General features: G+C 41.4%; 1 protein-coding gene across 1 annotated transcript; it reads left to right on the top strand.

Annotated features, from left to right (window-relative positions):
* The first annotated feature begins 4,577 nt into the window (after window positions 1-4,577).
* kcnj4 (potassium inwardly rectifying channel subfamily J member 4) lies at window positions 4,578-14,317 on the top strand. The gene is made up of 3 exons (XM_085784843.1): window positions 4,578-4,954; window positions 9,000-9,108; window positions 10,772-14,317. Exons 2-3 carry the CDS (start codon window positions 9,086-9,088, stop codon window positions 12,399-12,401), a joined length of 1,653 nt encoding a protein of 550 aa, XP_085640969.1. The 5' UTR covers window positions 4,578-4,954; window positions 9,000-9,085; the 3' UTR covers window positions 12,402-14,317.
* The last annotated feature ends 13,224 nt before the right edge of the window (window positions 14,318-27,541 follow it).

The following is a 27,541-nucleotide window of genomic DNA, read 5'->3' as shown; positions in this document are numbered from 1 at the left end:
TCAGACACCAGGAACCAGCGTCAAGCCAACCCGGATCAAACCGACGCGACGTTTTCCGGTTCGTCATTTTCAAAGTAAAACTCACATTAGTCAACACGCTCGCTTTCGTTCGTCGTTTACCCATAAATAAAATCAAGTTCGTGTCCACGAAGAGGACCAGTCTCACCCGTTTTAAGTTCAACGCTTGTTTATTAGCGGGGTTTTTCTGCCAGGGAATTTGTAATAAGACGACGTCGTTTTATTTTGAAGGCAAAATCGCTTTATATCCGGCGTCGCTCAATTTTCTCCAGCGAACTTGACGTTAATGGGAGGAATGGCTGGATATGCTTGGGACTGCAGGGCAAGCCTAAAGAAGAACTGCCCTTACAAAACAGCAGATGGCGATAGGCTGCAGGCAATTATCTATCTATCTATCTATCTATCTATCTATCTATCTATCTATCTATCTATCTATCTATCTATCTATCTATCTATCTATCTATCTATCTAGATCTATCATAAACCTAAATCCAGATGTATGGGTATAAAATTTTATTTGAAGTTAGATGTAGCCTACGTAGCCTATGTGTAATAGGACCTCATCCAATCACCACTCATCCCACAGCCAGTCTGAATTCAGTCATAACTAAACAAACATGGAATAGGCTAAAAAGCAGGCTAATTAAACAATGAGTTGTATTAGCCTAAATGTTGGACAAAACCTACAAATCTGACTTTGGTGATTTAAACCTCCACATTATGTTTCATGACTTACCTGGTTTGTTCGTGTGTCTGTCTGTCTATACAGACTTGTAGATGCATAAATGTAATAGGCTAAAGTTATCAGACTGTGTTGACTTGTTGTTTATGATCTAAGCAGATGAAATTAGTGGGTCACAGTAGATGATGTGTAACTGTGTGTAAATCACTTTGAAAACATCTCATTCCCACACTGGGAGTGTTGTTTCAAGTCTTCTCGAGCTGTGTGACATGCTGTTTGTGTTTCTGAGTGAGTTGTCCCTTTGGAATGAATATAAAAAGTTTTTTGTTGAAATGAAGACACTCCTCTATTTTAAATGCCACTTAGACAATCAGATGTCACTTATTCACTTTGTTTGGAAATACTAAAAGAATCTAAGCTGAATGCTGGAGACTTTCAATGTGGCACAATTGTGCTCATGCTTTTCAGTGTTTTAAAATACTCTCCACCCTCTCTGTCTTAACCGTTTTCTAACATTTCCCCTCCACCTACCTCTCTTTCTTCCTAATTCAGCTTTTCTGAATCACTGACAAAATCTAAGACAACTCACTGTCCATTTCTCATCACTGGGCGTCTCCCTTCCCATCAAATCCCACCGTCTCCACCTCCTCATTCGTCCTCCCTCTCACAGTAGCCTAATCTACAAATTGCAGCTGAATTCTGGCTTCGCGCACACATCCTGCTCCTCTGCATCCTACTCTCATATTTGATGCAGTGAAATCAGCACAGGGCATCTGAGATTACAGAGGAAACGCTTTCAGCCTACTTAGAGTGCATCTGTGGTGGTGCAGAGAAGTGAGGGGGCACGGCACACACAAACACAGGGTGCACGCAGCATCTTCATACACCCCTGAAGCATACAGCACAGAGCCTGGTCCGTTTATGTGTCACTAGGTCCATGTTCATGTTGGATATTACTCACAAGCAAATCTTTTTTGTGTTTTGCAAAATCAAAGAGTGATACAAGAACAATGAAGACGTGTGACTGTGAACCTAAGATGCAATAAATAATTCTCCTGAGGTTGATTTTATGTGAAAGAAGAAGTGTGTGAGAAGTACCAGGCAGAGAGCAGAAAAAGTACAGTAGAGGACATCCTCTGGACTGAGCTGACCCAGAGGCTGCTGTAATGAGGCTGTGCTGAGCAAAAGGTTATGGGAACTAATCTGACACCCAGGCCCGATTAGTAGCTATTAATACCTGCACACAGTCCGGTCTGCCCCGAGGAGTCTGTCTGCCTGGTCATCTCCTGCCTGCAGATGCTGCACTGTGTGACTGTGTGTGTACAGCCCTCGACCTTACACAGCCCATATTCTTTCTTTCGTTTCTTTTTTTTTCTTATTGTAATGGTACCAGGTCATTTAGTTTCTGATTCTTTCCAAAGCCACTGACACTCCATGGATAAGGCTCCTCCCAGCTGTGGGGACTGACACTGTAGTGGGTGAAAGCTATGATTATCTTTAAAGTGAGGGATGAGGTAATTAATAGGTGTAATCATTTTGACAATCATGCAAAGTGCTAATTAACCATTCCCTTTAAAGTTTGTGCATTATCACAACTTTCTAGTGCTTTTTTTTTTATTTACATCAACAATCAAAGGAATATTTAAGGCTCTACATAAAACGTCTTTAACATAGTTTGGATTGATATCAAAAGCTCATTCATCAGTAACAGAATTGCTTTTATCCAGCGCTAAGCAGACAGACATGGTACATTTTCCTCCATTTAGGGTTGTGTGCAGCTACAAAGACACATTCTCTGATGCGTGTGCTATGGTTAGGAGTAAAAATAGACAGAATTTAAGTCATCTCTTCAAAGTGTATTCAATGTCTGGACAAAGAGAAGCTCCTACCACAGTATGTCAGCTGCACAACAGTCAAAAAGAAAAAGAAAAAGAAAAAAGCTGCACAACAGTACCAGAAACAACATCTTCACTTGTCTGTGTTCTGGGTTTTATGCTTCAGATTGACTGACCTGTACCGGCCCTGCAGTTGTTCACATCATTTATGCCTGTCCTGATGAGTCCTTGAAATGTGACGCTAAACAGACTTCGTTCTGAAGCGGCATTATTGTGTTTGTTGCCCTCATGAGCTCAAAGTTTGTCTTCGCTGTTTACCTCACTGTTGCTGCCACATACTGTACCGTGTCTCCAGCCGCCCCCTCGTTCCTCCTCTGTGAAACTGTCATATAGGCAGCAGACGTAAGACCCACGTCCCTATTCAGGGGAAGACATTTTGAAAAGAAGCACCCCAACTGCTCTATAATTTAGAAGGAGGGAGAGCAGAGAGGTAGGGAGAGGGAGGGAGCCATGAGGGGGCTAAAGGGGAGCTGTGGGTGAGAGTGGTTTCCATAGAAACTGTTTTGCTCAATTCATATTTCTTATAACCGGTCCTCTGGATCCTGGATAAAGGAATTCTAAATTAAACCAGCAGATCACAGGAATCGTGTTCATGTTGAGCAGCAGTGAGAGTGCGTCAGTCTTCGTTAGCCAGAGGACTGATGGTGACTGAGCGCACACACAGGGACACTGGGATTGTTGAGGTTGTTTCCAGCTCTGTACTCATAGTTGTTGTTTTAGAAACTACTGTATATATTACTTCACAGGTGGAAAAGAATTAAAGTTGTATCTGTTACACTGAAAGCCAACACTAACTCATATCATGAACATGGTGCAGCTGCACTGACAAAGAACTGGACAATCTGTGATCTTTGAAATGAGGAGAGTTGAAAAGTTAAGGTAACTTAACACACTTGAAGTATGTGCAGCAGAGTTTTAGCAGCCATACTTGTTTTTAGGTAGATTATGTAATACATTTTACCTATAAAACAAACAAACAAACAAAACAGGTAAGTCATGAAACATAATGTGGACGTTTTGTCCAATATTTAATACATCTCATTGTTTAATTCCTTTTGATTCTCTGCTTTTTATTGTTCATATTTAGCTCTGACTGCATTCAGACTAGTTGTGGGGTGAGTGGTGATTGGATGAGACCCTTAGCGTTGCCACTGACCTGTTATTGCATAGATCCAGTCATTATCTGTGACATCAAGCTGAATCCAAGCGGTGCTTCAACCAAACTATTCTAGCACAGCATCATCATCATCAAGGCTCACTATGTCCTGAATGTGTATTTTCACTGCACTTTTGATAAGTGACTTGTTGCTTTTGATTGGTCAAAGGCTCTACTTTGTCACAGGAAACATGCCTGTTGACAGCTTGAACTTCATTGCAAAAGGATAACTGATGAACAACCCTCACACCTCGCACATAGCCACAATATGTGGGAAGTAACCCAGCGTGAGCTGAGCTGTGGAGCTGTGTAGTCTTAACTGTGTTGACTAACATACATTCACAGTTAGCTTGGTGCACCATCTGTCACAGGGGACTGGAAACCATCCATGACACAGATGTGAGGGAATAAATGTGAAAATGTTGAGTTTGTGTGTATGTGTGCGTGTTTCAATGCCATGGCAAACTAGCATAGTTTTCCCTGTCTCCCACCTGTTACAGCATCAGCTCTGTTTTGCCTCAAAGAGAGCCTGGAAATCATGACTCAAATGAGTCCTTGCTCACTTGCATGGGCACATCAGGCATATTTCAACACCTACACATGCTGAGAGTGCACAGACAAAGTGGGAGCCCCTCTGTTGCAGCTCATCCTTTCTCTCTTTCTCTTTCTCTTTCTCTTTCTTGTTCTCCTCCTCTCCTCTCCTCTCCTCTCCTCTCCTCTCCTCTCCTCTCCTCTCCTCTCCTCTCCTCTCCTCTCCTCTCCTCTCCTCTCCTCTCCTCTCCTCTCTCCTCCTCCATGCATCCATCCCTCTGTCTCTCTCACCCTCCCTCCCCCTCCAAACCCATGCTCTGCAGAGGGGAGATTGACACAGCATTTTCAGCTCGAGGTGTATGAGTACACACAGGAGAGAACGCACAGACAGGATTATAGTCAGCGAAGGAGGCAGCGGAGGACAATAAAGGATTAAAAGAGAGAAACAACAGGAATAAAAATAATGAATAAGCGATGAAGAAGAAACCAGAAGAGGAAACTAAAAGGGGAAAGGATCACAAACCACAGGAGTCTAAGGATGTGGGACCTTTGCCCTGGACAGTGACAGAGGGACCCTGAGAAGTGAAGCGGAGGCCCACAAGGAATTCAAAACTCGACCAAGTGACAGGAAACATCAACTAACTTGAAGGGTGAGTGTATCACTTGTCATCAGTCATATTAAAATAGCAAAGTATTTCAGTCTTGGCAGAGTTACACAGTAATAGATTGAGCGATTAAGTTTTATTAGTTGAATAAACTAATTTTACAACTTTGCTCTCTAGTTGACAGTTGTGAAGAGCTGCTCTAGCTGTGCTCACAGACACAGGAGCTCTCACAGATATCATAAGAAAATAAGCACTGCGTCAGACAGACTAAAGCTCGGGCATCATGGAAACTGCTGTGTCGTGTGTGATCAAGTGAACAGTCCCACTACTCCTTCATTCACACTAAATCTCTGGGGCACCAGTGACGCTCAACAAAACCAACACCTGGAAGCCTGTCAGTAGGTTACAGTTATAAAATAAACCTCGAGGCAAATATGTTGTTGCGCACTTGATCTGCTTCTAACAAATGTGACATGGTATGTCACATGCAATGAAAGTGCTGCTTCTCTTACAGATATTTGATCTTTTTCTTTTGTCAGTTACATTTGTGTTTTTGTAACTTGAAATCAAACCAAAAAGAGACGTATCTAAGCCCTCACTAAGGGAAAGGTTAAGCCTGGGACAGATTATATAAACGCCAAACAAAACTTAATGCTCTTATAGAGGAACTATCATACAGACTTTAATAAAATGATATTTTCAGTCCTCATAATGGACAGAGTAATTACAGAGGGAAACGTTATCTGTTTGTTTGATCTATACCGCCTTGATTATGTGAGTCTGAACTTCTGAACTTGCACTGTGGCCAGAAACTGACAAAGCTATAGAGCTGCATACAGGTTTGATATTGGCTGATCAGCTGCAGACACAATGGTGGTGACCTCTCTCAGTCCCTGTGTCCAGTAAACATACATTCAGGTCTACAGATGAACAGAGACACCATAGCTCCTGGGGAGGAAAGTTACTGTAAGTCTAAAATTAGAGAAAAAATTGAAAGAAAATTTAATTGCAATTTAAAAAAGTAAAAATAATTTCAGCTCCATAGCTATATTATTTGTAATAGTGTCAGTAGGATGGTAGCCTATATTACAGAATGACCTGATCTATGACCAAATCTATCATCTGAATTTACAATGATGTTTTGCTAAGATCAAAATTGGACCATAGGAGTGAAAAAGTCTAAAACCAAACCAAGCCAGAGGTTGTCTGGGATGTGATGACAGTGAATAATTCCCTGCATGCCTGACTGCTGCCCTGTGGTTTGGCTCGTGATGAGCAGAGGTGAAACCAAAGTTTGTATTGATTGTTTTTATGAGACTATGAGAGCGCATGAAAGATGTGAAGTGAACCTGAGCAGTGAAATGACCCAAATATGAGAAACAAATAAGATCACCAATCAATCTGCTGTTGATCATTATCTCAGGACATAAACACACAAAATAAAAGTGAAGTGATTGGGATTCAGCAGGTTAATATAACATCACAAATGTTTTCATTGAACAAGCTAAATTTATGTAAGATGTCTATTCTGTGCTTTTCAAGCCATGGGCTTTTAATAGTCATCTTTATTTTTGCTGCCATTATTATTAGGCTATTATTATTATTATTATTATCTATAAGGTAGACCATGTTACTCTACATGTTTTGCCTTTGAATACATTTGGTTATTTTATGCTAAGTCTTTTATAGACACTGGAGTTAATTTCCTGTCTTCAGTGACCAGTCATGAAGACCATATGACAGAAAGTGAGTCAGACCACTTTGTATAATTGCTCCACTGGACACCATGTCTGCCAGATATGGGGGGTGGGGGGAGGCTCTGGCATTCACACTGGATGTATAATTTCTTTTTGTGGCTGATGTAATAGTGTGTCTCATCAGGGATGATTACCAAAAGCTTTACAGGAAGTGGACACTTTTGCATCTTAATCCCAGTCCCCTGTCCCCTGTCCCCTCACCCACCCAGCCTGCTGGTCTTTCTCTTTCTCTCTGTTTTGGGATTAACAGTCAGGAGATCTCCAGGAAGTCGCTCATTACAGAACGACCCCACCTTTCTTATTTCAGTGTGAGAGATTACGTATGACTGACTATTAATCTGTGATTTATGGGATTAGGAGGGAGTTAGTGATGCAGAGATACAGTAAAAGACTTCCAAGACTTCCACACCGCAAAGTCTGACGCAAGAGTACGCACTCAGGCATGGAAAATATGGCCGCACTCACAGGATGTGTGTAACTATATGCAAATACAGATAACAGATAATCAGTCAAGTCAATGATTATTTCTTATATCAACAGATTTATTGTTTTCTCCAAAAACTATGAGAGGACAGAGATGGTACCTTCAGTTTCCCTGCAGAAAGACAGCCCAATTAAAGACATTCACATTACAATGATGAGAAACAGAACAATCAAATTAACAAATGAAGCAAAATTATTGTGAAAGTGATTTATTTGAAAGGTGCATCATTGTTCATAGTTTGTAATGAAATCAACAGAAAAAAAGTAAAAAGCAGACTTCATGTTTCTCTTTCTTTCACCTCATTTAAAATCCACTTAAAATCTAACATGGATGTTGTGTTGTGTAGAGTAGTGTAGTGTAGTGTAGTGTTGTGTTGTGTTGTGTTGAGGGTCTTACATCGTTTCAGTTCCATCTCTCCCTCACCCTCTGACTCATGTTATAAGAGCACTTAATATTGTATACTACCCCCCACTCAAAAACACAAACACACAGACACACACCACTGTGCCTCTGGTATCCTCTACCCTTCTCTCCATCTCCCAAAATGCCACAGGAGACGTGTTCCTATGGAAACTGGCCTTAGTCTAAGTCCCCAGCTTTACCTGGTGGTGACCATTAACTGGTTTGTATTGTGTGTGTGTGTGTCTCCTCTCTGCTGTCACACGTCAGTCTCTCCCTCTCCTGGCCTCCTGTTCATTACAGCCATCAACATCAGTTACTGTAGGCTATAAAAAAAAAAAACCTTTCGCATCACCGATGATGGATCATTCGATGGCAGCATCTTCCTTTTATACTGGAGGAGGAAGAAGTTGCTCCACAGCTGAGTTGTTGGTTGAGAGCCAAGGACACCTCTGTAAAGACACACAAAACATAAAACTATAAACTATACAGTCTGCAGACATACAGACACAGCTGTGGGATTATGAAAGAACGTTATTTTTACATAATTGGATACTAAAAATGACTGTAAACTGAGGGTCTCTCACTGATTGAAATAATACAAAATGCGTATATTTTGTACAGAAATGACAAAAAGAAACAGCTGTGACCTTTATATCTGCTTTACTTGACAGGGATCAATATGGAAGGAACATTTTTTTTTTAGGATTTACTTTTCTTTCTTTCTTTGTAGGTCTGGGCCAACAGGTTCATGTAAAAATGTAATTTAAGACTCGGGAGGAAAGTTGTTAAGGTACTGTTGTGCAGTGTGGGAGTTGTACACAGAAATGTAATTCTGAGGCCTTATCTGGCAGGAGCTTTGAAATAGAGACAAAGTCATCAGCAGTGTCTCAGTAGAGCGTATTGTTTACTATGTGAGTATGTGCCACTAGTGCTGAATCTTTTGGTTTAGGCTTGCTAGCCTGATTGACTGAGAACATTGTTAACCAAGGTTTATCTAAAATCAGTGTGCGGTCATGACGCAGATGAAAAACATTAACATTACACATTACACTGAGATACAATTTGTATCACTGCAGAATTGCAGAGAATAAGACTTAAGGCAGTGGTGCAGTCTGAAAAGATAATCCTATCACAGCTGTATATATTCTGAAGAGCGGGGTCAGATGAGGTCACAGCTCCTTAAGATATTTCACAGAATCAAATCAGGATTATGTCTAAATCCACATCTTTAGCTTGGTAAAACAAGACACAAGATTAGAAATACGGGCAGCATAATGTTTAAAAGTGATGAAACTGCATGAGATTAGGTTTTAACAAGAAGGATTTGCATATATACCCTCCTCTCAGTAACTCTCTGGAATGAGCTAATCCCTCTTTAGAAGATACAGTGGTTGTGTTACTTGTTGGTTTCTATGAGATTATAATAATTGATGTGTGCTGATTATGTTCTTGTCCCTGTCTCTTCAGAGGTCTTTGCTGTAATTTTCCTGATCTCTGGGAGCAGGACAGAGCCTGGCCACCCACCCCTGGCCCCTCACCGCTGATCAATGGTGCCATGGGATCAAACAGGGCCAACAGGTGAGGGATCTACAGGGATCTGGAATCAGCATCCTGTCGAGAAATCTACTCCTGAACTCAAGTATTTATGTCTAGATCATTTGGGATCATTGAACTCATAACAACTGATTAAACAAAAACAAAGAAATGGAAAATTACGACTCATTTGAAATTCTGACTGAATCTCTGAAGTGTTAATGCACATATTTTATTTATAGGGATGAAACAGCTACAGTTTTGAGTAAGTATCTGCTCTATCTTAAGTTTATCGGTCTAAGCTGTGTTGGAGTTGTGAGGAATGTCACAGCAGCTCTGTGGTAACCCAGTTTATCATGAAACAAAATAATCAGTTAGTGTTGTTGTTCAATGTGGAAATCTCCACATGGCCAGTGAGAATGGTCCTGGTTAATGTGGTGAGCTGGTTGTGGTGAGTCAGGCCCATGCAGCTCAGAGATATTTACAGCAAGCAGATTCTCAGAAAGGCCAAGGCCGTCCTACACTGTCCTGCCCGGCCTGCACACAGAGCGGCTGCCTTCAGGCCTGATGAGACTGAAGGTTGTCTCATTGTAGTCATGACCATTAAACGTGTTGTATTCATTCCTACCACCTCATTTCTCATACGGCCTTCAGTTGGTTCAACATCTTGTCAAGGCTTCATTTTGTTAGTTATTTTATGGGCTCTTTTTTTTTTGCTTTTATGGTTTTGTGGTTGTCTAAATTTTCTCCTTTGTTAGTGAGTAATTTTAAAAACACAGTGAAATGTGTTATGATACAGTGAGACAAAAAAAAAAAAACCCTTACAAAAACTAAACAACACATTGATTTGTTACCAAAAGGAACAATTTGCACCTTTATTGCTCTCTCTAATCAGTGAACGAATGAATGACTAAAAGAGAATGTGTTAACATTCATTTAGCCTACATTTGATAAGTAACATATAACAATGTCCAGATGAAAATGGCTTGCCTGACTGACACTGACTCAGATATAATCCAATAATCTGTGATGACAGCAAATCCTTCTCACATAGCTAAACTGAACTCACCTTCCCACCTGCTAATCCTGAATGTAAAGGAGAGGGACAGCTTCCTGTCATTTGTATATTCAGGTAACCGGGGGTTCGAGTGAGAGCCTCTCTGAGTGGTTATTTGTGATTTAGAGTTAACACAAGGTTTAAAACCAAGGTATTGACTCAGTAGTGTCCCCTCACACACTGGGGATGCCTTTCTCTTATTTGAAACCACCCTCATCCCTTGTACCCCTGATGAGTCAGGTATTATCCTCCTTCCGTTCTCTGCATAGTGTCTTTGTGTACTTTAAATGGTACACTGGAAAGTACACAAGGATCAGTAAGATTAATGGCTGCATAAGCTGCCTCCCATTCTTTCTTCGTCTTCCCTGTACAAAATACAGTTTGACTGATATTGTAATTTATTTTCTGCTTTGATTTGTATAAGTTTAGACGTGGAAACAAGATTAAACTCAAAGGCTTAACAGTGAAACTGAAACTGGAATTTGGGATAGATTTCTCCCTATATATTTCTGACCATCCCAATTAATAAATGAAAATATGCTTGTGTGTGTGTGAGTGTGTAGATCCACCATCACCGTGTAAACACATAACCACATTTATTTGTTAAATCACATCAATGCTAATCTCTCTCTCTCTCTCTGTTGTCGACAGGTACAGCATTGTGTCAGACATTTTACCAGAAGACGAACGCCAGAAGATCTCAAGCTTAGGACTCCACAACGGCCACAGTAACCCCAACTTCCAACTGCAATCAGCCTGTACCACAGACACAGAAGACAGTAGGAGGAGGTCGGGAGGCTCTGGTGTCGTGCCCCTCGCGAGGGGTCAAGGAGTGATGAACAACTACAACGGAAAGATTCTGACAAGAGGCTCCAGCCAACTACGGAGCCGCTTTGTGAAGAAAAATGGACAATGCAATGTTCTTTTCACCAACTTGGAGGAGAAGAGGCAGCGCTACCTAGCTGACATCTTCACCACCTGTGTGGACATCCGCTGGAGATACCTGCTGCTCCTATTCTGCTGCAGCTTCATGGTGTCCTGGCTTTTCTTTGGCATCATCTTTTACACCGCCTCCCTGGCACATGGGGACTTTGAGGAGCAACCGACAGGGAAGGGTGATGGGCTGGCAGTGGGCGGATTGCATGGACCCACCTCTGGACACGCAACTGGAGGGCAGCCACAGAGGATGCCCTGCATACTTCACGTTAATGGATTTCTCGGGGCACTCCTGTTCTCCATGGAGACCCAGACCACTATTGGTTACGGCTGGCGCTGCGTTACCGAGGAGTGCCCCGTCGCTGTGATAACGGTGGTGGTCCAGTCCGTTGTGGGCTGTATCATTGACTCTTTCATGATTGGTACCATCATGGCCAAGATGGCGCGGCCAAAGAAGAGGAACCAGACCCTCATGTTCTCCAAAAATGCCGTCATCTCCCTGCGCGATGGCAAGCTGTGCCTCCAGTGGAGGGTGGGCAACCTGCGGAAGAGCCACATTGTGGAAGCTCACGTCCGTGCCCAGCTCATACGCTCCTACGTCACAGCTGAGGGCGAGTTCATCCCCTTGGAGCAGATGGACCTCAACGTGGGCTACGATGAGGGCACAGACAGGCTGTTTCTAGTCTCCCCACTGGTTATAGTCCACGAGATAGATAAAGATAGCCCCTTGTATACCCTTAGCAAAGCTGATCTGGAGACAGATGACTTTGAGATTGTTGTGATCCTTGAGGGGATGGTGGAGGCCACCGCCATGACCACCCAGTTTCGTAGCTCCTACCTTGCCAGAGAGGTCTTCTGGGGTCACAGGTTTGAACCTGTGATCTATGAAGACCGGGACCGTTACAAAGTAGACTATGCTCGCTTCCACAAGACCTACGAGGTGCCGTCGACGCCTCCCCTCAGCGCCAAAGAGCTTGATGAGGCCGCAAGCCGGGCCTCTTCTGCTGCTGCTTCCCCAGCCTCTGCCTGCAGAACCACACGAGACTTGATTCCCAGGTCGCTGGGCGCCTTCTGTTACGAGAACGAGGTAGCGTTGAGCGGTGGAGAGGAAGAGGAGGACATCTTTGACTCGGCTCAGATCCCAGGGAAGGAGAAGGCAGAGGAGAGGAGGACTTCGGTTTCTGTAGATTTCCAAAACATGTTCCAGGACAATGCCACCATGACATCAGGCAGTCACAGCGTCATGTGTGTTCTGGACATGGACAATAACCAGATGGAGTTTGACATCCTACAGACTGCCATCCCTCTGGATCCTGTGACCTATAAGAGCGATCAAGAGATCTAAGGGGCTCCGGTGTCCCTCCCCCTTTTACCCACAAAACTGGACCAGAGGAAGGATTCAACTTTGGATCGCATGTACAGATGTTTCAACCCCTTTGCCTTGCCAGTGTTGGTTTGTATTCAATATGTTGATGTTTTTTTCTTCTTATGGGGATTTTTAAAAAAAAATTAAAAAATAATTTTCCCGAATAACCTTTGGTACATGCAACTGCACTTCTCGGAGAGCCATAACAACCAGCCGGACTGATTTTCAGGAGGACAATTCATAACCAAAGGAAAGCACAAGTCCAGACACTTGAGTCTTGTTTTAGAATTGTACTTTACTTGAGAGTTTCTTTGTCTCTGTGAATGTAAACAAGAGATTCTTTGAAAGCAATAGCACTTTTTGATGTACTTGATGTACTTCTCCTCCCTTTTGAAGAGGACTGAGCTCAAGACAATGGTCAGTTTTTAAGATCCACACTTTTCTCAAAGTGTGAGTTTATGCTTGATAATCTCCATGTTGTTCATGGGTTTCAGTGGTCATCCTGCCTGCAATAGTTCCCTGCAAGTCTGCCATTTGCACTTTTGTGACAATCTTTTCCTGACCAGCATAAACTCCCTCCTCCTTTTCTCTAGGTGTTTCTAGTAACGCGTCAGTGAGAAGTTGTTATTGTTGTTGATTTTGCGGTGCAGTATTACCAACAAGACCATTCCAAGTGCAATCAGTAAGTAAGTGTAGCAGAGGGGGTGTTTTATTGTGGATGTGATACAGATTCCTTAAGGCAATCAGTTTTCTTTCTTTTAAGTTCATTTGTTGAAACAAAACACAATATATATATAATAACTCAGTAGAAACCCAGATCTTTATAAGTTTATAGATTTTAATAATTGTCAAATTCTATTAATAGTCTATATATATATTATGATTAATATTAGTGCTATAATATATGAATATAAAGCATTTCTTTTATTTTATGTTATGAATTAAATCTTGGTTTGTTTCCTGTGGAGGCTGCAGCCAGTGATAACAGAAACAATACTGAGGGGTGTGTTTAATTCATGAGTGCGCTGTTGCTGTCCGCCAAAGGGCTGGAGTTGGAAAGTAGAACAGAGAGCGCCATTGGAAACATGGGTGCACACAGCCTCAGTGTACTCATTGTCTTTCCTAGTAGAGGGTGTGAAGCCACTGTGACGCACAACAGGAAACAAAGGGATAAAGGTTGAGGAGTCGAGCCTCTGGAAACGTGCAATAAGACACTGGATAGAGAGATTTGGATAGAGAGCATAAAGTCGAGTGAAACTGTACTGAGAACTGCTTTGAACTAACGGTTGTGTAACAGATGACATTCAAAAATCAGTTGCCCTGGGAGACGTAGATGATGTGGTACAAATCAGACAATATGATTCACATTGAAAGTACATTTAACTGATACTAAAATACATGTGATTAAACTTCTGGATCTTAAAGTAGACTCAAGCCAACAACTGGTAAATACGACTTGGCCATAATGTAGACAGCTAATTAACATATTTACCCCAGTACCGTCTAGATGGGACCCTGCAGCTGTCGGACCAGTTTACCTGCTGCACCTCATGATACTACAATTACTCTCATTCTTGAAAACCTTTCATTGTTTTATTATTTATTTTCCGCTGATTATATTGCTTGTACAAGTGTGTTTGTGTGTGTGAGAGGGAGACTATGCACAATGATTGATCGATGTACGTATCTCAGCGCCAAGCATTCAATAGTATTAGATCTCCAAATTCTTCATTGCGAAACCTGTTAAATATCAAAAAACATACAATGAAGCACATGTAAACAGTTTTATAGACTAATACACTGCCAGACAAAAGTATAAAATGTTAAATTTGCATTTGGAGTTTAAACCAAAGAAATGTATCATTAATGTGACTAAAAGTGACTTTTTGATAATGCATATGTATTGATCAATTTAGGCCACTGTCACTGAAACAAACAACCGCACTTGTTACCTTACAGTAACATTTTACTTTTTATTTGCTGTACATTCATTGTTCAGATATGTTTTTAACGTCACAGCTCAGTTTCTAGATGCAATAAAGTCCCAAGCAAAAGATGATCTCAATCTAATTCATCTGAGTTTAACACTCAAACATGTGCATGTGTAGTTTGATCAGATTCACGGGTGATACTGATCATATCGCTCCTGAATTGTGATTGGTGCATGGGCAGATGTGACATCACTGTCTTATTTAGCTGAAACTTTTTGACTTTCATCATCTCATCTTAGATTATTCACCAAGAACTTGATAAAGACTCATCCAACAATTTGAGAGTATTCAATGTCCAAGAGGTTTTGACTGGCAGTGTATAAGGTCTTTCTCTAACGCTGGTTTTGAATTGTGTATTTAACATGAGCACACAACAGGAGTACAAGAAAACATCAGTGTAAATTTGTGTAACAGACATAGTGTTTTGTTTCCTTTGCTGCAAAGTCTTCCTGCTTTGTATAAACTGAATGATTTTCCAACCCCCGCTCGGAGATTTAAAAAAAATGCACTAGGCAAGCTGTTGTCCTAACTGAAATAAGCTGAAAAGAAAAAAATATATGGTACAAAGCACTTTATTCTTCCTTGTATACATTTTGATGTTGCAAATAAATATTTATATAATTTTGGCTGTTTCTCCTTTTTGAAAGTCCATGCATGTAATGCTGCCTCTGGGCCCAAAGCGTGAGTGTTGAAGCGCCTGCACAACATGTGTGCTCATCTAGAGCCACTAGATGCCTCTGCAGTCATTTCTATCACGGAGAGCTTCAGCAGTGTGATAGCAACAGAGAACCTGGATCAAGAAGTTTCAATTTATACAAATGCTCTGAAAAAAAATCCTATAGAAAAGATAAATATGTTTTGGCCGGCACTTCCTGTGTGTGAATCTCTTGGACAAGGCTGATATACATTTTACACTTGCGTTATTACTCAACAAGAGATAATGTAACAGTAGCAGGCAGCTCAAAACATTATCACATGACATGCCATTGCACAAGTCCTGGCTTGGCTTTATAAATATGGCTTAAATTTGAAGATAATGTTTCTTTCATTTAAGTTTAAAGTGTATCTCTCTGTATCAAAGCAGCTGGTAATGGGGCACAGAGGTTTTCTTTTATATTTCTGTGAACTTAACAACACAGGCCTCTCTTACACTATATCTTGACTTATCTTTGCCTGGAAAGAAGACACATGTCTTACTTGGAAAGACACAGCTATACTCATCATTTTGATTTCCAAAATGTATCCCAGTGTATCATGTCATTTGAGAGAGAAAAAGAGAGAAATACAACACAGAGCTAATGGTTACTGTACAATATCATAATTAACGTTTCATGACCATTTAAACCATCATTATGTCAGTGACTTTTTAGAAGGAGGCCTGTACGTGAGTCACAGCCAAGGGTCTGTTGTTGTTTATCACTCAAAAGAGTCAGATGTCAACAGACACAGTTAATGGGTGTTCTTATGGCTGTGTTTACTACGTAGTCCTATATACCTTTATGCAATTTTACTCAGAGGATTGTGACAACACCAGAGCTCTGAGAAGAACTTGCATATATCCAGTTTTACTTCTTCTACTTCCAGTGTTTCTAATCAAAAACTAAGGTTTTAATGAGGTGTTAATTCTAGGCCCTAATTCTAGTGTTGTAATGTATTGATACAAATTAATATTGGAACAGACTCCGTACAGCTGCGATAATGATCATTTTTCTGCTCTTACAGGTGCAGCAAAGGTATAAGATAGAGTAAAGAAGAAGAAGTCAGTCAGGTGAACTCTGGAGAAATAAATACGTTTGAAACACCAAACATGGAGCCAGCAAACAGATCAGCTAATCATTTATACGTGTCAGGTTGACACAGCCTTATGACGACTTTAATGCTGGAGCCACAAATTCTGTTTCTCAAAACAATCAGATGAGTTTTGCTCATGGGGAAAACTTCACCTGCTGTTGGGTTTCTTTTTCCTAAAATGCGTCAGCACACAAAGCTTTTTTCAAAGTCTAGTCTTGGACACCTTCATCATACTCCTGGCCTCGGCCTGTAAAGTGAAGGTAGCAACTTATTCATGAAGTGGAGGTCAGTGCCCCCTGCTGGCCAGTCATTAGAGAAATGTTCAACACATACTGAGCTCTGGAGGCCATGTTGAGTCCAACATACATCACCATCACATCTGAATAATGAAGCCACAACTGTGACCAAATTATATCACATTTGATTACTAGTTTGTCTTGTAACATCTCTATGTTGGTCAAATTCAAGTCAGTAATGCTGCTCAGTTTACATCCTTTTGTTTGAAGCCAGTGATAAAAGTTTATTCTCCTTCTCGACCACTGGTTTCCTTCCACACAGTCTCAGTTCAGACTGTTCATCTTAAAATTCATCTCCATCTGAAAGCACCTCCTCTCCTAACACCTTTAGCATCCTACCGTGACTAAAATCCACTATTACCTTTTACCTTTTATCCCTTAGCTTCTATACCAAAGAGCTTTAGAGTTGTCTCCCACTTGTAATTCACTTTCAACAGCATCTGTTTAATGAATGAAGTAAATGTAACACCTCAAAACTGACATGGAGCTGGCTGGGAATCAGTCCCTGTACACTGGTTGTTCAGGGACAAGATGAACTGATGGGGGTGAAGAGAGGATAAACCTCAGTGCTGACAGACCCCGGCTCATCACCAGATGTTATTTAACCATCATCTTTGACATGGTGAACATCAATAGCAGCAGAACTGAGCTTTAACAAAAAGCACTGACAGCTGTTTGCTGCGAGGTATTTCCCTCAATCAGTATGAAAACCATCTTTTTTCCCTCGCTACTCGTCCCTGTGCTGTAATTAAATGATTTCCCTCCATCTCTCCTGTGTTTTTCTGTCTAGATTTTAATCAAGTTAAAATCATCCTGTGTCACTAATAAGAGACTTCCCCTTTCAGCCCTCATGATTGTCCTGTCTTGATCTTCCTTTAATTATATATCCTCTAAACTCTGACTGTCTGGTGTTGTTCCCATGCACCAGAACGCTGACAGCAGAAAGAGGCCACATGTTGGACCTCTGGACCTCAGGAGACATTTCTGTCAGTGGGTGAAAAGATGAAAAGAGGGGGAGATCAGGAGAAAAGGGGAGAGCTGTAACTGCAGGCCTCCGGGCTATGAGCTCTTAATTAGCGAGTCAGTGAGTGAGCGGGTGAGTGCGATCGGTGGGATGGTAAAATAGTGCCGTGTCGTGCTGGGCCACATCAGCTATTAGTGTGATTTGGGGGCTCCTACTGACTCCTATTGTGTATTGTCTCCCAAGTGAACAACCGAGGCTCAACAGTGAGCCTTTGTGTGGGACATTTAACTGCCTGTTAGCATGCTAATTATGGGATGTGTGTGTGTGTGTGTGTGTGTGTGTGTGTGTGTGTGTGTGTGTGTGCCAGTGTGTGTCCATCATCTTCTGGTCTTTTTCCACCCCTCCGTCTCTCCCCTGGGACTGACTTATACACTCCTCCAGTGCTTCTGCCTCTCTTCTGTCTTTCCCCAGGGCACGAATGCAGCACTGATGTGTGTGTTACTGTTGTGGGCCATTTTCAGGCTCCTTCCTGCTGCTTTGATCCTCTTCACTACTGTCTCCCTTTCTAAATCAGCGTCCTCTTTGCTCCCTCTTCTTTAATTTATCAGCCCCTTTTGATGCTGCGACGCTCGGATCAGTTTCGCTTCCACTTCAACATTTAAACATTATAAGTCTTTCTCACAGTCAGTGTGGGACATTATCCTCACATTTAGCTATGGAAAACCTCCTTCTAGAGACGTGCCCCTCTTTCATCAGGGACAAGCGCCTCCCTCTGCAAACTCTCCAGCCGTCTCGGGCCTGTTGCTGTGCCTCGTTTTCACCTGTCTCCCTGGCTGTGGCTGGATTACGGGTGTAAGATTACAGATTCCCAAAATATTTGTGTGCCATCTCAGAGGGTGGAGAGGAATGAAGCTGCTTTTCAATAACTATATCATAAAAACCTGTGTGAGAGGTTCATAGTGTAAGATGTTTCTGTCATTTTGTCCACAGCTGCTCAGTCAGGACAGGAATGCATGTTCTCTTTAAAAAATGAAAGCACCTCTTTGATAAATTGCTCTCATTTCAACCGTGTCATATAACTGAATTGGACAAAATGAACGTTTTTCATCTGTGAACCGTGATTAAAAGTCTCCTGCATGTTAACAGTAACAACAAACACTGAATCTCTTCAAGCTGGAATTGTAAAAGACTGTCTTCATCTCAAATCTCGTCTCTTGTGGTTTCCCTTTTGCCGTACAGATGAGGGCAGGGCAGCGTGTGGATCAAAGGTATAAAGAGTCTCTAATGTAAGTTGATGTTGGTTAAATGGCATTATCACAACTGATCGTGAGGGAACAGAGACAACGCTGAACAGTAACAAACGTTTCTCGCTGACCAAGACAAAGCCGGCTTTGTTAGCTGGGCCTGACGACTTGAACCCGTACACTGATGTTATTTCTTATCTGGACGCTCTCGACTGATGAATGTGAGTAATGGGGTTACAGAAAAGGTCCATCACTCAATCTGACATAATTGACAACCAATGTAACAGAGCGCTCCGTGTTGTAATGTCTGCATGTTCCCTGGGTTATGATACCTACACGGTCTGCTGCAGTATTTTCCTATTGGTAAATATTCATGTATTTGCTGTGTTCATAATGCAAATTCATATTCACACTGCGTGTCCTTTTACTTGGTAGGCCCTAATTTAAAAGATTGTTTGCTGACATACTAACTCTCCGTAGCTAAACTGACTACATCTGTCATGTCAACTTAAGTGGTCTCTCCATAAGCAGGAAGTTTCATGATCTCTGTAAATTATAAATGGACATGTTTATACTGCTATATGTCAATAACCTTAACACTTCACACTCTATGTAGTTTACTCTCACTGGGTATTTCATACATGCACTTTGGTTGGGCATGCTGATTAATGTTTGTCCTTTGGGAGCAGATGTGGTAGAGATGGATTTCCATTATTGACAACTTCAATGGGCAATAAAGTTTTTGAATCTTTGAGTTTTGTTTATCCATTGCATGTGTGAAAGCTTTTAGGTTTGGTGTAGGCTAAGTTCTTTTGGGTGGGCTCGTCGTCACACCCTATTTATATGTGATATAAGGGATAGTGTAGGCACCTATAGGTGGTACATGCACATGTGACTGTGTTTGCCTGCAGATCGTTGAAAATGCAGAACACGTGTCCGGATTCTTAGTTTTACATTTAGTTTCTTCCATTTCTGTCTCTGTGTTTGCATTGAGTGCATGTTTGTGTGGTTGTGTTTTAACCCAAATATCTACTGTGTGTGTGTGGTGTGTGTGCGTGTGTGTACGCGAGCAGCTGTGGGCCCTGTGTTTGAACCCTAGCTCACATGGGCAGAGAGAGGGAGGGCCGCAGGGCGAGAAGGCGATGGGAGAGGGGACTGATGCCCGACAAACTCTCCGTCTCCCTCTCCCCTTTCATCTCCCTCTCCCAGCATCAAACAACAACCTCTTTCATTCAGGCATCTCTGCGGCCAGCCACCCCCAGACCCTCCAGGCCCCCACCCGTTCACGCTCCTTAATTCAATGTTCCGAGAAAAACTCATGATTGGAAAGTGACTTTTTTTTTTTTTTTTTACCCTCCTTTTCCATATCTCATCCAAAGAAGCATCACCCCTCTTCCTGTGCTCCCCAAGTCCGTCTCATACCAAACAGCCTGAGTCCCGTGAACACGTAGGAAGTAAAGCCCAGGTCAACGAACAGGGCAGTGACAGAATGCACACAGCTATTAGTACAATTAAGATGCCAGAACTTAACATTTATATGATTCTTCAGTTCCTTTAATGCAAAATGAATTTAAAAGTGTCCAAGTTCCAACAAGTAGCATACTAGCAACATGTAGCCAATTTAACTATTAGCATGATGACATCCTTACCATGGAGGGTCAGTATCATATAAGTCTGAGACTACACTGAAAGCCTTTTTTTTTCTTCAAATAACTCTGGAAATCAGGAGAGACTCTGAGAGTCCGAAATACGTGATGTTTTCTTATGTAAAAATTAGATGAAATGTTTACGATTTTGCACTTTTTCTGGGTCAGCAAACCAATTTAAGTAAATGTGGGTCATTTAACAAACTTAACTCCTTTAAAACAAACAATTAGATTTCATTGAGGTGTAGCCCTTACACACAGGAATGCTTTCAGAGGACTCTGGTTTGATCTGCTCATCAGAGGTTCGTTCAAGTGACTCAACTTGCAAATCATAGCCTAGGCTGACAGTTTTTAAGGGGCAGTGCGTGGAGCTCTAAAATGAATAAGTTGTGTCCAAATAATGACACAAAAGTGACCAAACCATCAGAGGATCGATACATCACACTTGAGTGCCTAGAGTGATTGAAAAGCAACTTCATCACAGACACAGAACTTTCTAAATAAAGGACAAAAAAATACAATCAGCAAAAGTACTGACAAAGGAAAGCTGTCTTGTGGTGGTCTCAGGGGACAAGTAGCAGTTTCTTAATTATGTCTTGAGAGGGGAAACGCTTGAGGTGGGATCAAAAAATACCAACATATCACAGTGGATGACTGTCCTACTCACTAATAAATCCAAGTTTGAGATTTATGACTACAGCAGAGGGGCGTATAAAAGGACACAACTAGAAGAGAAAATGATAAATCATGTGCCAAACTGACAGTGAAATACTGTAGTGGGAACATTCAAGTCTAGGGGTGTTTTACCAACTCTGGACAGCTGTACTGACAATATCCTGACCAGAGAGAAGTACTGCTCAGTTCTTCAGAGAGATGTTCGACCACCTCTGTGGAGAGAGATTCATACAGAGCAGGACAATGACCCTGAACACACCTGAAAGCTTTGCAAGAGCCACTTTAAGAGAAAAGAAGATCAAGGAGTCCTGGCTGTCGTGGACTTTCATCCACAGTTACCTGACCTCAACCCCACTGAACATTCATGGTGGCATGTTGAAGACTGAGAAAGCCAAGTGTTTCTGTGATATCACAGGAAGCTCTTTGGAGCATTGTCAAATTGCCAGGCTGGAATAACATGGATAAAGAAGAACATACCAAGAAACTTTGAAATAATGAACGCCTTTCCAAGATTCAACAAATAGTAGATCTGATATCATTTATAATAAAACAGATCTTTCTTTTGGAACAAACTATGCAAAACCGAAGTATTACAACTAGTTGTCCAAGACATTTGAATCCCGCTGCTAAGATGTTCACTACTAAAAGCAAGAGAAATGTGCCTGTTCCTACTGTAGAAACATCACTGCAAAGTATAGACAGAGTTTTTTATGTTTTCATTTTCTCAGCAAAACTGCAAAAATTTGTTTAGCAAGATACAACAATTTGTAGAGGCTGTTTAAGACAGAGGGCATCATGGGTTGTCTCCTGGTTCTCCAGCTTCCTTCCACAGTCCAAAGACATATTCATTAGGGAAACTGATGACTCTCATGAATGAGCGTAAATAACTGCTTGTCTATCATATACTGCCACTTGCATGTCAGGGCGTATGCTGCCTTCACCCAGTGGGATGCTAGGATACACTGTGACAAGCTTTCAGCACGTTCTTCCTCTGAAGCTCAGTGAATCAGGTTGGATGGAGACAGAGATGCTCATTCAGATCAAAGCAGGTAGCACGTGTTGTCAGACGTGTGTTGTCAGACAGATGAAATGTTCCCTGAACACAACCACAGCATGATGCCACCACCATGCTTCACTACTGGGACAGCGTTGGGCAGGTGACGAGTGGCCAAACAGTTCATCACACCAAAGAATCTTGTTTCTCACAGCTATTGACTCTTTTACATGATATTTTTCTCTCCAAGCTTCTTTCACGTGTCTTTGACAGAGCAGAGACTTCTCCCTGGCTTCTCTCTCCAGATTGCTCGGTTCTCCCGGTCGGCCAGCTGAAGAGTACTGATTGTTCCAAACTTCCTGCATTTAATAGTCATGTGCTCTTGGGAACTTTCAATACAGAAAAATAGTTTTTTGTCTTCTCTCAATCTCTGAGCCTTATACAATCTCTGCAGGAAGCTCCCTCCACCTCATGGCTCGGGTTTTACTCAGATAAGTGTTGTTAGTTATGAAACCTCCCAGTCATTGACTGAATTTACTACAGGAGGTTAAAAAAATGTATAGAAACTATCTTAAAATGAGGCGGCAGTTAAAGGGATAGTTCACCCAAAATTCAAATTTCACTCATTATCTACTCACCCTCATGTCGACTAAGGGTTGGGAGAAGTTTCAGAGTCCTCCGTGCCTTCTCTGAGTGACAGGGGGGCTCAGCGCAGCACTGCATGTCTATATGACGGTAGCAAACGGAGCTATTGTCCCGAAGCCCCAACATGAGAAATTGTTCTGAAAAAAATTTAATAAGTCTATATTTTAAGTTTGTTTGTAGCAGAAGCTCCCAGTGTTGCTCTGCCGGAATCTCGCGTGATTTGCGGAGCCGTGAACTGGGTGGCAATGCAAATCGCGCGAGATTTGGACGGACCAGGAAGAGCAGTGCTGGGAGCTTCCACTACAAACAAGCTTAAAACATATACTTATTTAATTTTTCGGAACAATTTCTCATGTTGGGGCTTCAATACAAGAGGGACATTACAGACGAGCACTATGGAGGTATTTGGATGTTTTTTGGTGTGTCTTTTTGGACGAAGAAAAGTGAGCCCCGTTCGCAACCGTCATATAGACATGCAGTGCTGCGTCGAGCCCCCCTGTAACTCAGAGAAGGCACGAAGGACTCTGAAACTTCTCCCAGCCCTTAGTCGACATGAGGGTGAGTAGATAATGAGTGAAATTTGAATTTTGGGTGAACTATCCCTTTAATTAAGGAGCCTGAATATTGTGTATGTACGTTACTAACATTCTATTCTATTCTATTCTATTCTATTCTATTCTATTCTATTCTTGCATACTACAACATTATTACACATTATGATGATATATTTTGTGTGTAAAACCTTATTGAATCGGTATTGCACAAATAAGGCCCCACCAAATGGTATTGTGCATTTAGGACATTATGATTTTTTAAGATTATGATTTTATTATTTTAATTAAGATGTGTAATGAGTAAATGTATATGATCTAAAATTTCAAGTATACACTACAAAACACAAAGCACAAGAAGTGGATTTCATCAGTAACTTTCCACCACGTGTGTTTACAAGTGTGTGAGCTCTACATTGTTGTGCTCAGTGACCAGGATGTTGGGCTAAATTTGATGTTTAATGAGACTCTTGTTTTGTGTCCACGGGGAAAAACAGTCTGAGAATCACTGAAATTGAACAATTTTAAAAAGGCACATCATTTCTGTGTGATGATGTCCCAAACAGCCACCAGCCAGACTCGTTGCAGAAGCATCCTAACAAAGGACGCCCTTGTTGCCGGCTGAATTCTTGAACACCATTTTCTGCATTTTCCTGAAAATGACTCAATCTCCTCGTCCCTCGCCTCTCATTCCGCCCAATTATCATTTTTCAGGCATGTCCCCTTGTCCTGCAGAGATGGGCTGTTTGGGAGTTTCCAAATCTTGCCATGAAATCTGCTTGTATGTGTGTGTGTGGATATGTGATGCGGTTTTAATGCCAAAACACACAGACACATATACACACATTCAAACTGCATGGTAGAAGAAGTGGTGAATGCTGTGACTGATTTTGCTGTGAGAGGGACACAGGGGACAGTTGCGAGAGACACAAGGCACTATTGAGGACTCTCTTTCTAATTCCTCCAGCATCGTCCCTGTGTTTTCTTTTTTTTCTTTAGCCTCTTGTTGCTGTCACAGCTGCAGCAGGGCTGAGAGATGCCACAGCTTTAAGGGCTGGGCCTGGCTCATACTAAAGGATGTGTTACTGCTCAGTGCAGGCAAAGTGTATGAAAAGTAATCAATGTAAACCAGTTGCCAGAATAGGGGTTTCAACCTAATTTAACTACTTCACACAGAAGGTTTGAAAGTCAGTGAGCTATAATGAAGTTGTATCAAAGTTGCAGCCGTGCTAACAGCTCTATTATCTGTGTTAATGTGTTTTGACACAGCTCCCAGTGATAAGACGTTGATGTTTTGTGTTGTGGGTTTAACGTTCATCATGTTCACCGCCTTAGTTCATCATCAGTTCGTATTCAAACTAAGTAAAATTTCTGCTGATGGGTGTTTAATTGATTCTCCAGGAACTAGACAGGAGTCATCAGACAAAATATCAGAAAAGCTAAACACATTGTTGTAATCTATCCCATAGTTCTTGAGATATTCCAACAAAAGCCAAATGGGAGTCATCCTCTGGGGAGCATGAATCAAGGCAAATAATCTAACAGTGATAAGATATTTTACCCAGTGGCAGGTAGAACCACTCACAGACAGACTAACACTGCTCATCCTGTTTTAAAGCTAAAACAGTGGCAGCACAAATGCCTTTATGATGTATCGTTGCCCAAACGGACTGAACATAAATCTCCAACACGGTGCTGTGGCTCTGAGTGAATGAGCTCTCAGTTAGCACCAACAACTAGCTGCTGTGAGAGAAACCACAAAACATGAGGCATGTTCCTAAAGACAAGAGGAGGGAGGGGTGAATACCAGCAGAGATCAGCCACAGGTAACTAAAGTCTTTCTCTCAGTTTCACCCGGGACCCTCACCCTAATACCCCCTCTCTCCCTCTGCACCACCACCTCAACCCCCATATATCAATTTCCTTTAGATGTTCCCCCTCACACAATTGAAGTAACTAGATTCTTTCCTCTGGCTGGCCAGTGGAGATATGAAGCAGAGCACACAATGGGCCATTCACTAAGGCGCACACACGCACGCACGCACGCACGCACGCACACACACACACACACACACACACACACACACACCATCTCATCCCCATCATCCCCAAGACTAGCACCAGTAGTGGCACTGTCTATTTCTTAAAGCCCACACACATGTATGTCCCTCTGTAACATACATGCCTGCACGTAAGCATGCAAACACTCTCTCTCTCTCTCTCTTTCTCACACACACACACACACACACACACACACACACACACACACACACACACACACACACACACACACACACACACACACACACACACACACACAAATAAGTAAGTCAGAGAAAGGCAGGACTAACACAAAGACATAGGATCGTTGATGCATTGAGCACAAAGGCACAGATGTTCAGCGGGGCCTTTTTAAAGGTACACAGCTGCATTAATTACTGAAGAGGGGTGAGGGGTTTTATGGGGGGGGGTCAAATATTTTTGGTACCCGTTTCACATTTCTCACTATATATGGAGGAATCATAGAAGCTAATTGCTTAAAAAGAACAAGCAGCCTGGGTTCACTTCGTGCTCCACTTACAATATATTATTCTGTGTTTGATGCTGACCTTTGACCTCTCAGTGGAAGTCAAGCTTGAATGCAACTTTTATTATAAAATATAATACCGAGTTGATTATTCATAATAACTTAATAACTGCAATAACAGTAGCCCACCGGATCCTTCTGCAAGCTCGACTGATTCACTTCAGTGGCCAAATACCGACACACCTGCTCCGCACAGGTGCATGAAGGGAAACAAAGACTGGATGAGAGCGAATGAGATAAAGGGTGTGATGAAGGGGTAGACAGTTTGTCTGTGAGTAAGACAGGGATATAAACCGATACTATGGTGACTCAAGACTTCACATACACAGAATTAAATAAGTTTCACTTTTGCTGCACACTCTATAACACACTATTTAACATATAAGTAGCTAAAGTAAAAACAGTGTCCCATACACCAGCCATGTGTCAAGATATAAAAGAGCTTTATATAGTTCAAAGCAAACATGTACCAAGAACATTTTATCTGATTACATTTAATTTTAATAAATTATAATCATATTTTTTTCTTTTTTGTATAATCACTACAAAGTATGTGCATTTGTGCACTGCATTGCTTGGTTATATAGATTTACGCAACATGAACTGGGACAATATAATGGCGTTTGTTTTTCTGGTCCGACTATGGGGCCAGTGGGCTCGTGGTCACAGGGCCACATGGCCCACTAAAGGCTTCTACTGACCCACAGCCTGTTGACCTGTTTGTGTGTGTTCGTCTGCCTCACAACAAACCACATCATTGTCACATGAGCGGACAAGTTTACATCAGTTGTTTTTTCTTTTTACCGCCTGTTTAGATTCCTTTGCCGCTGTGTTGTAAAATGTTTTCTACAGTATCAGGTTCAGAATAATGGTCGTCTGATCACTTCACTGCATTTTGAAGCAAGAGTTTGAGGTTAAGGAGTGAGTCTCATCAGCTATGTGATTTATATGTGCAGTGAAACAAAATCACTTATTTAGTAAGAAGAATTATAGAAAATCCAACATTGTTATGAATTTCCATAAATACTTATATGTTTCAGGTTTCAGACACATGGCAGAGTAATAAGCTACTTCCATCAATACAGTTAATTCATGCCATTATTGCAAAAGGTGGGAGCAGATTGCAGCGTAAATCATTTGCTGATTATTACCTTTTAATTAATTTGTTTGATTTTTAAAAAAATTATAATTATTATTTATGTATTCATTCTTTTTTTTTCTTTTTACAAAAAGCCTAGGCTTTTGCATTATTTTACTATAGGACCTATTTATTTCACGTTGTGGCGATTTTGTTATTTTCCTTATGTCTACCTCAATGAATATGTTTAAAAAAAACTAAAACATTTTTAAACAATTTAACCTCAATACAAATGTATGCATATTGGATAAAGAGTGGTCTACTTTGTGCACTAGAAATAAACAGATTTTCCACGTAATAGCTCCGAAGGCCAAATAGAAAAATAGATGCTGAAAAAACAACGATCTGAAATAAAACTGGTCAATAGTCCGTTTGTTTTTCTAAACGATCCATTCATCTCCATTTGATTAATTTAATTTCTATCTGTCTGAACTAACTTTGTGCACAGTGTCAAGCCATCCATTATCATTGTGAGGGAGACATGTTCACACAAAGGAGACGTTTGAAGAAGATGATAAAATGAAATCTTATTCTCTGCACCGTTTCCTCACTGATAGTTTTAACAAAAACAGAAATGTGAGTAGAAAATTCATGTTT

Source organism: Trachurus japonicus, chromosome 8, assembly GCF_045865225.1.
Source record: "Trachurus japonicus isolate A0001 chromosome 8, Traja_1.0".
NCBI lineage: Eukaryota > Metazoa > Chordata > Actinopteri > Carangiformes > Carangidae > Trachurus > Trachurus japonicus.
The sequence above is the reverse complement of the archived record's forward strand: the minus strand, read 5'-3'. Positions and strand labels throughout refer to the sequence as shown.

Excerpts from the sequence above, each read along its gene's own strand:
- kcnj4 (XM_085784843.1), top strand. The coding sequence starts at position 9,086 with ATGGGATCAAACAGGGCCAACAG. Across the intron at positions 9,109-10,771 it reads GGATCAAACAGGGCCAACAG|GTACAGCATTGTGTCAGACA; the intron begins GTGAGGGATCTA and ends TGTTGTCGACAG.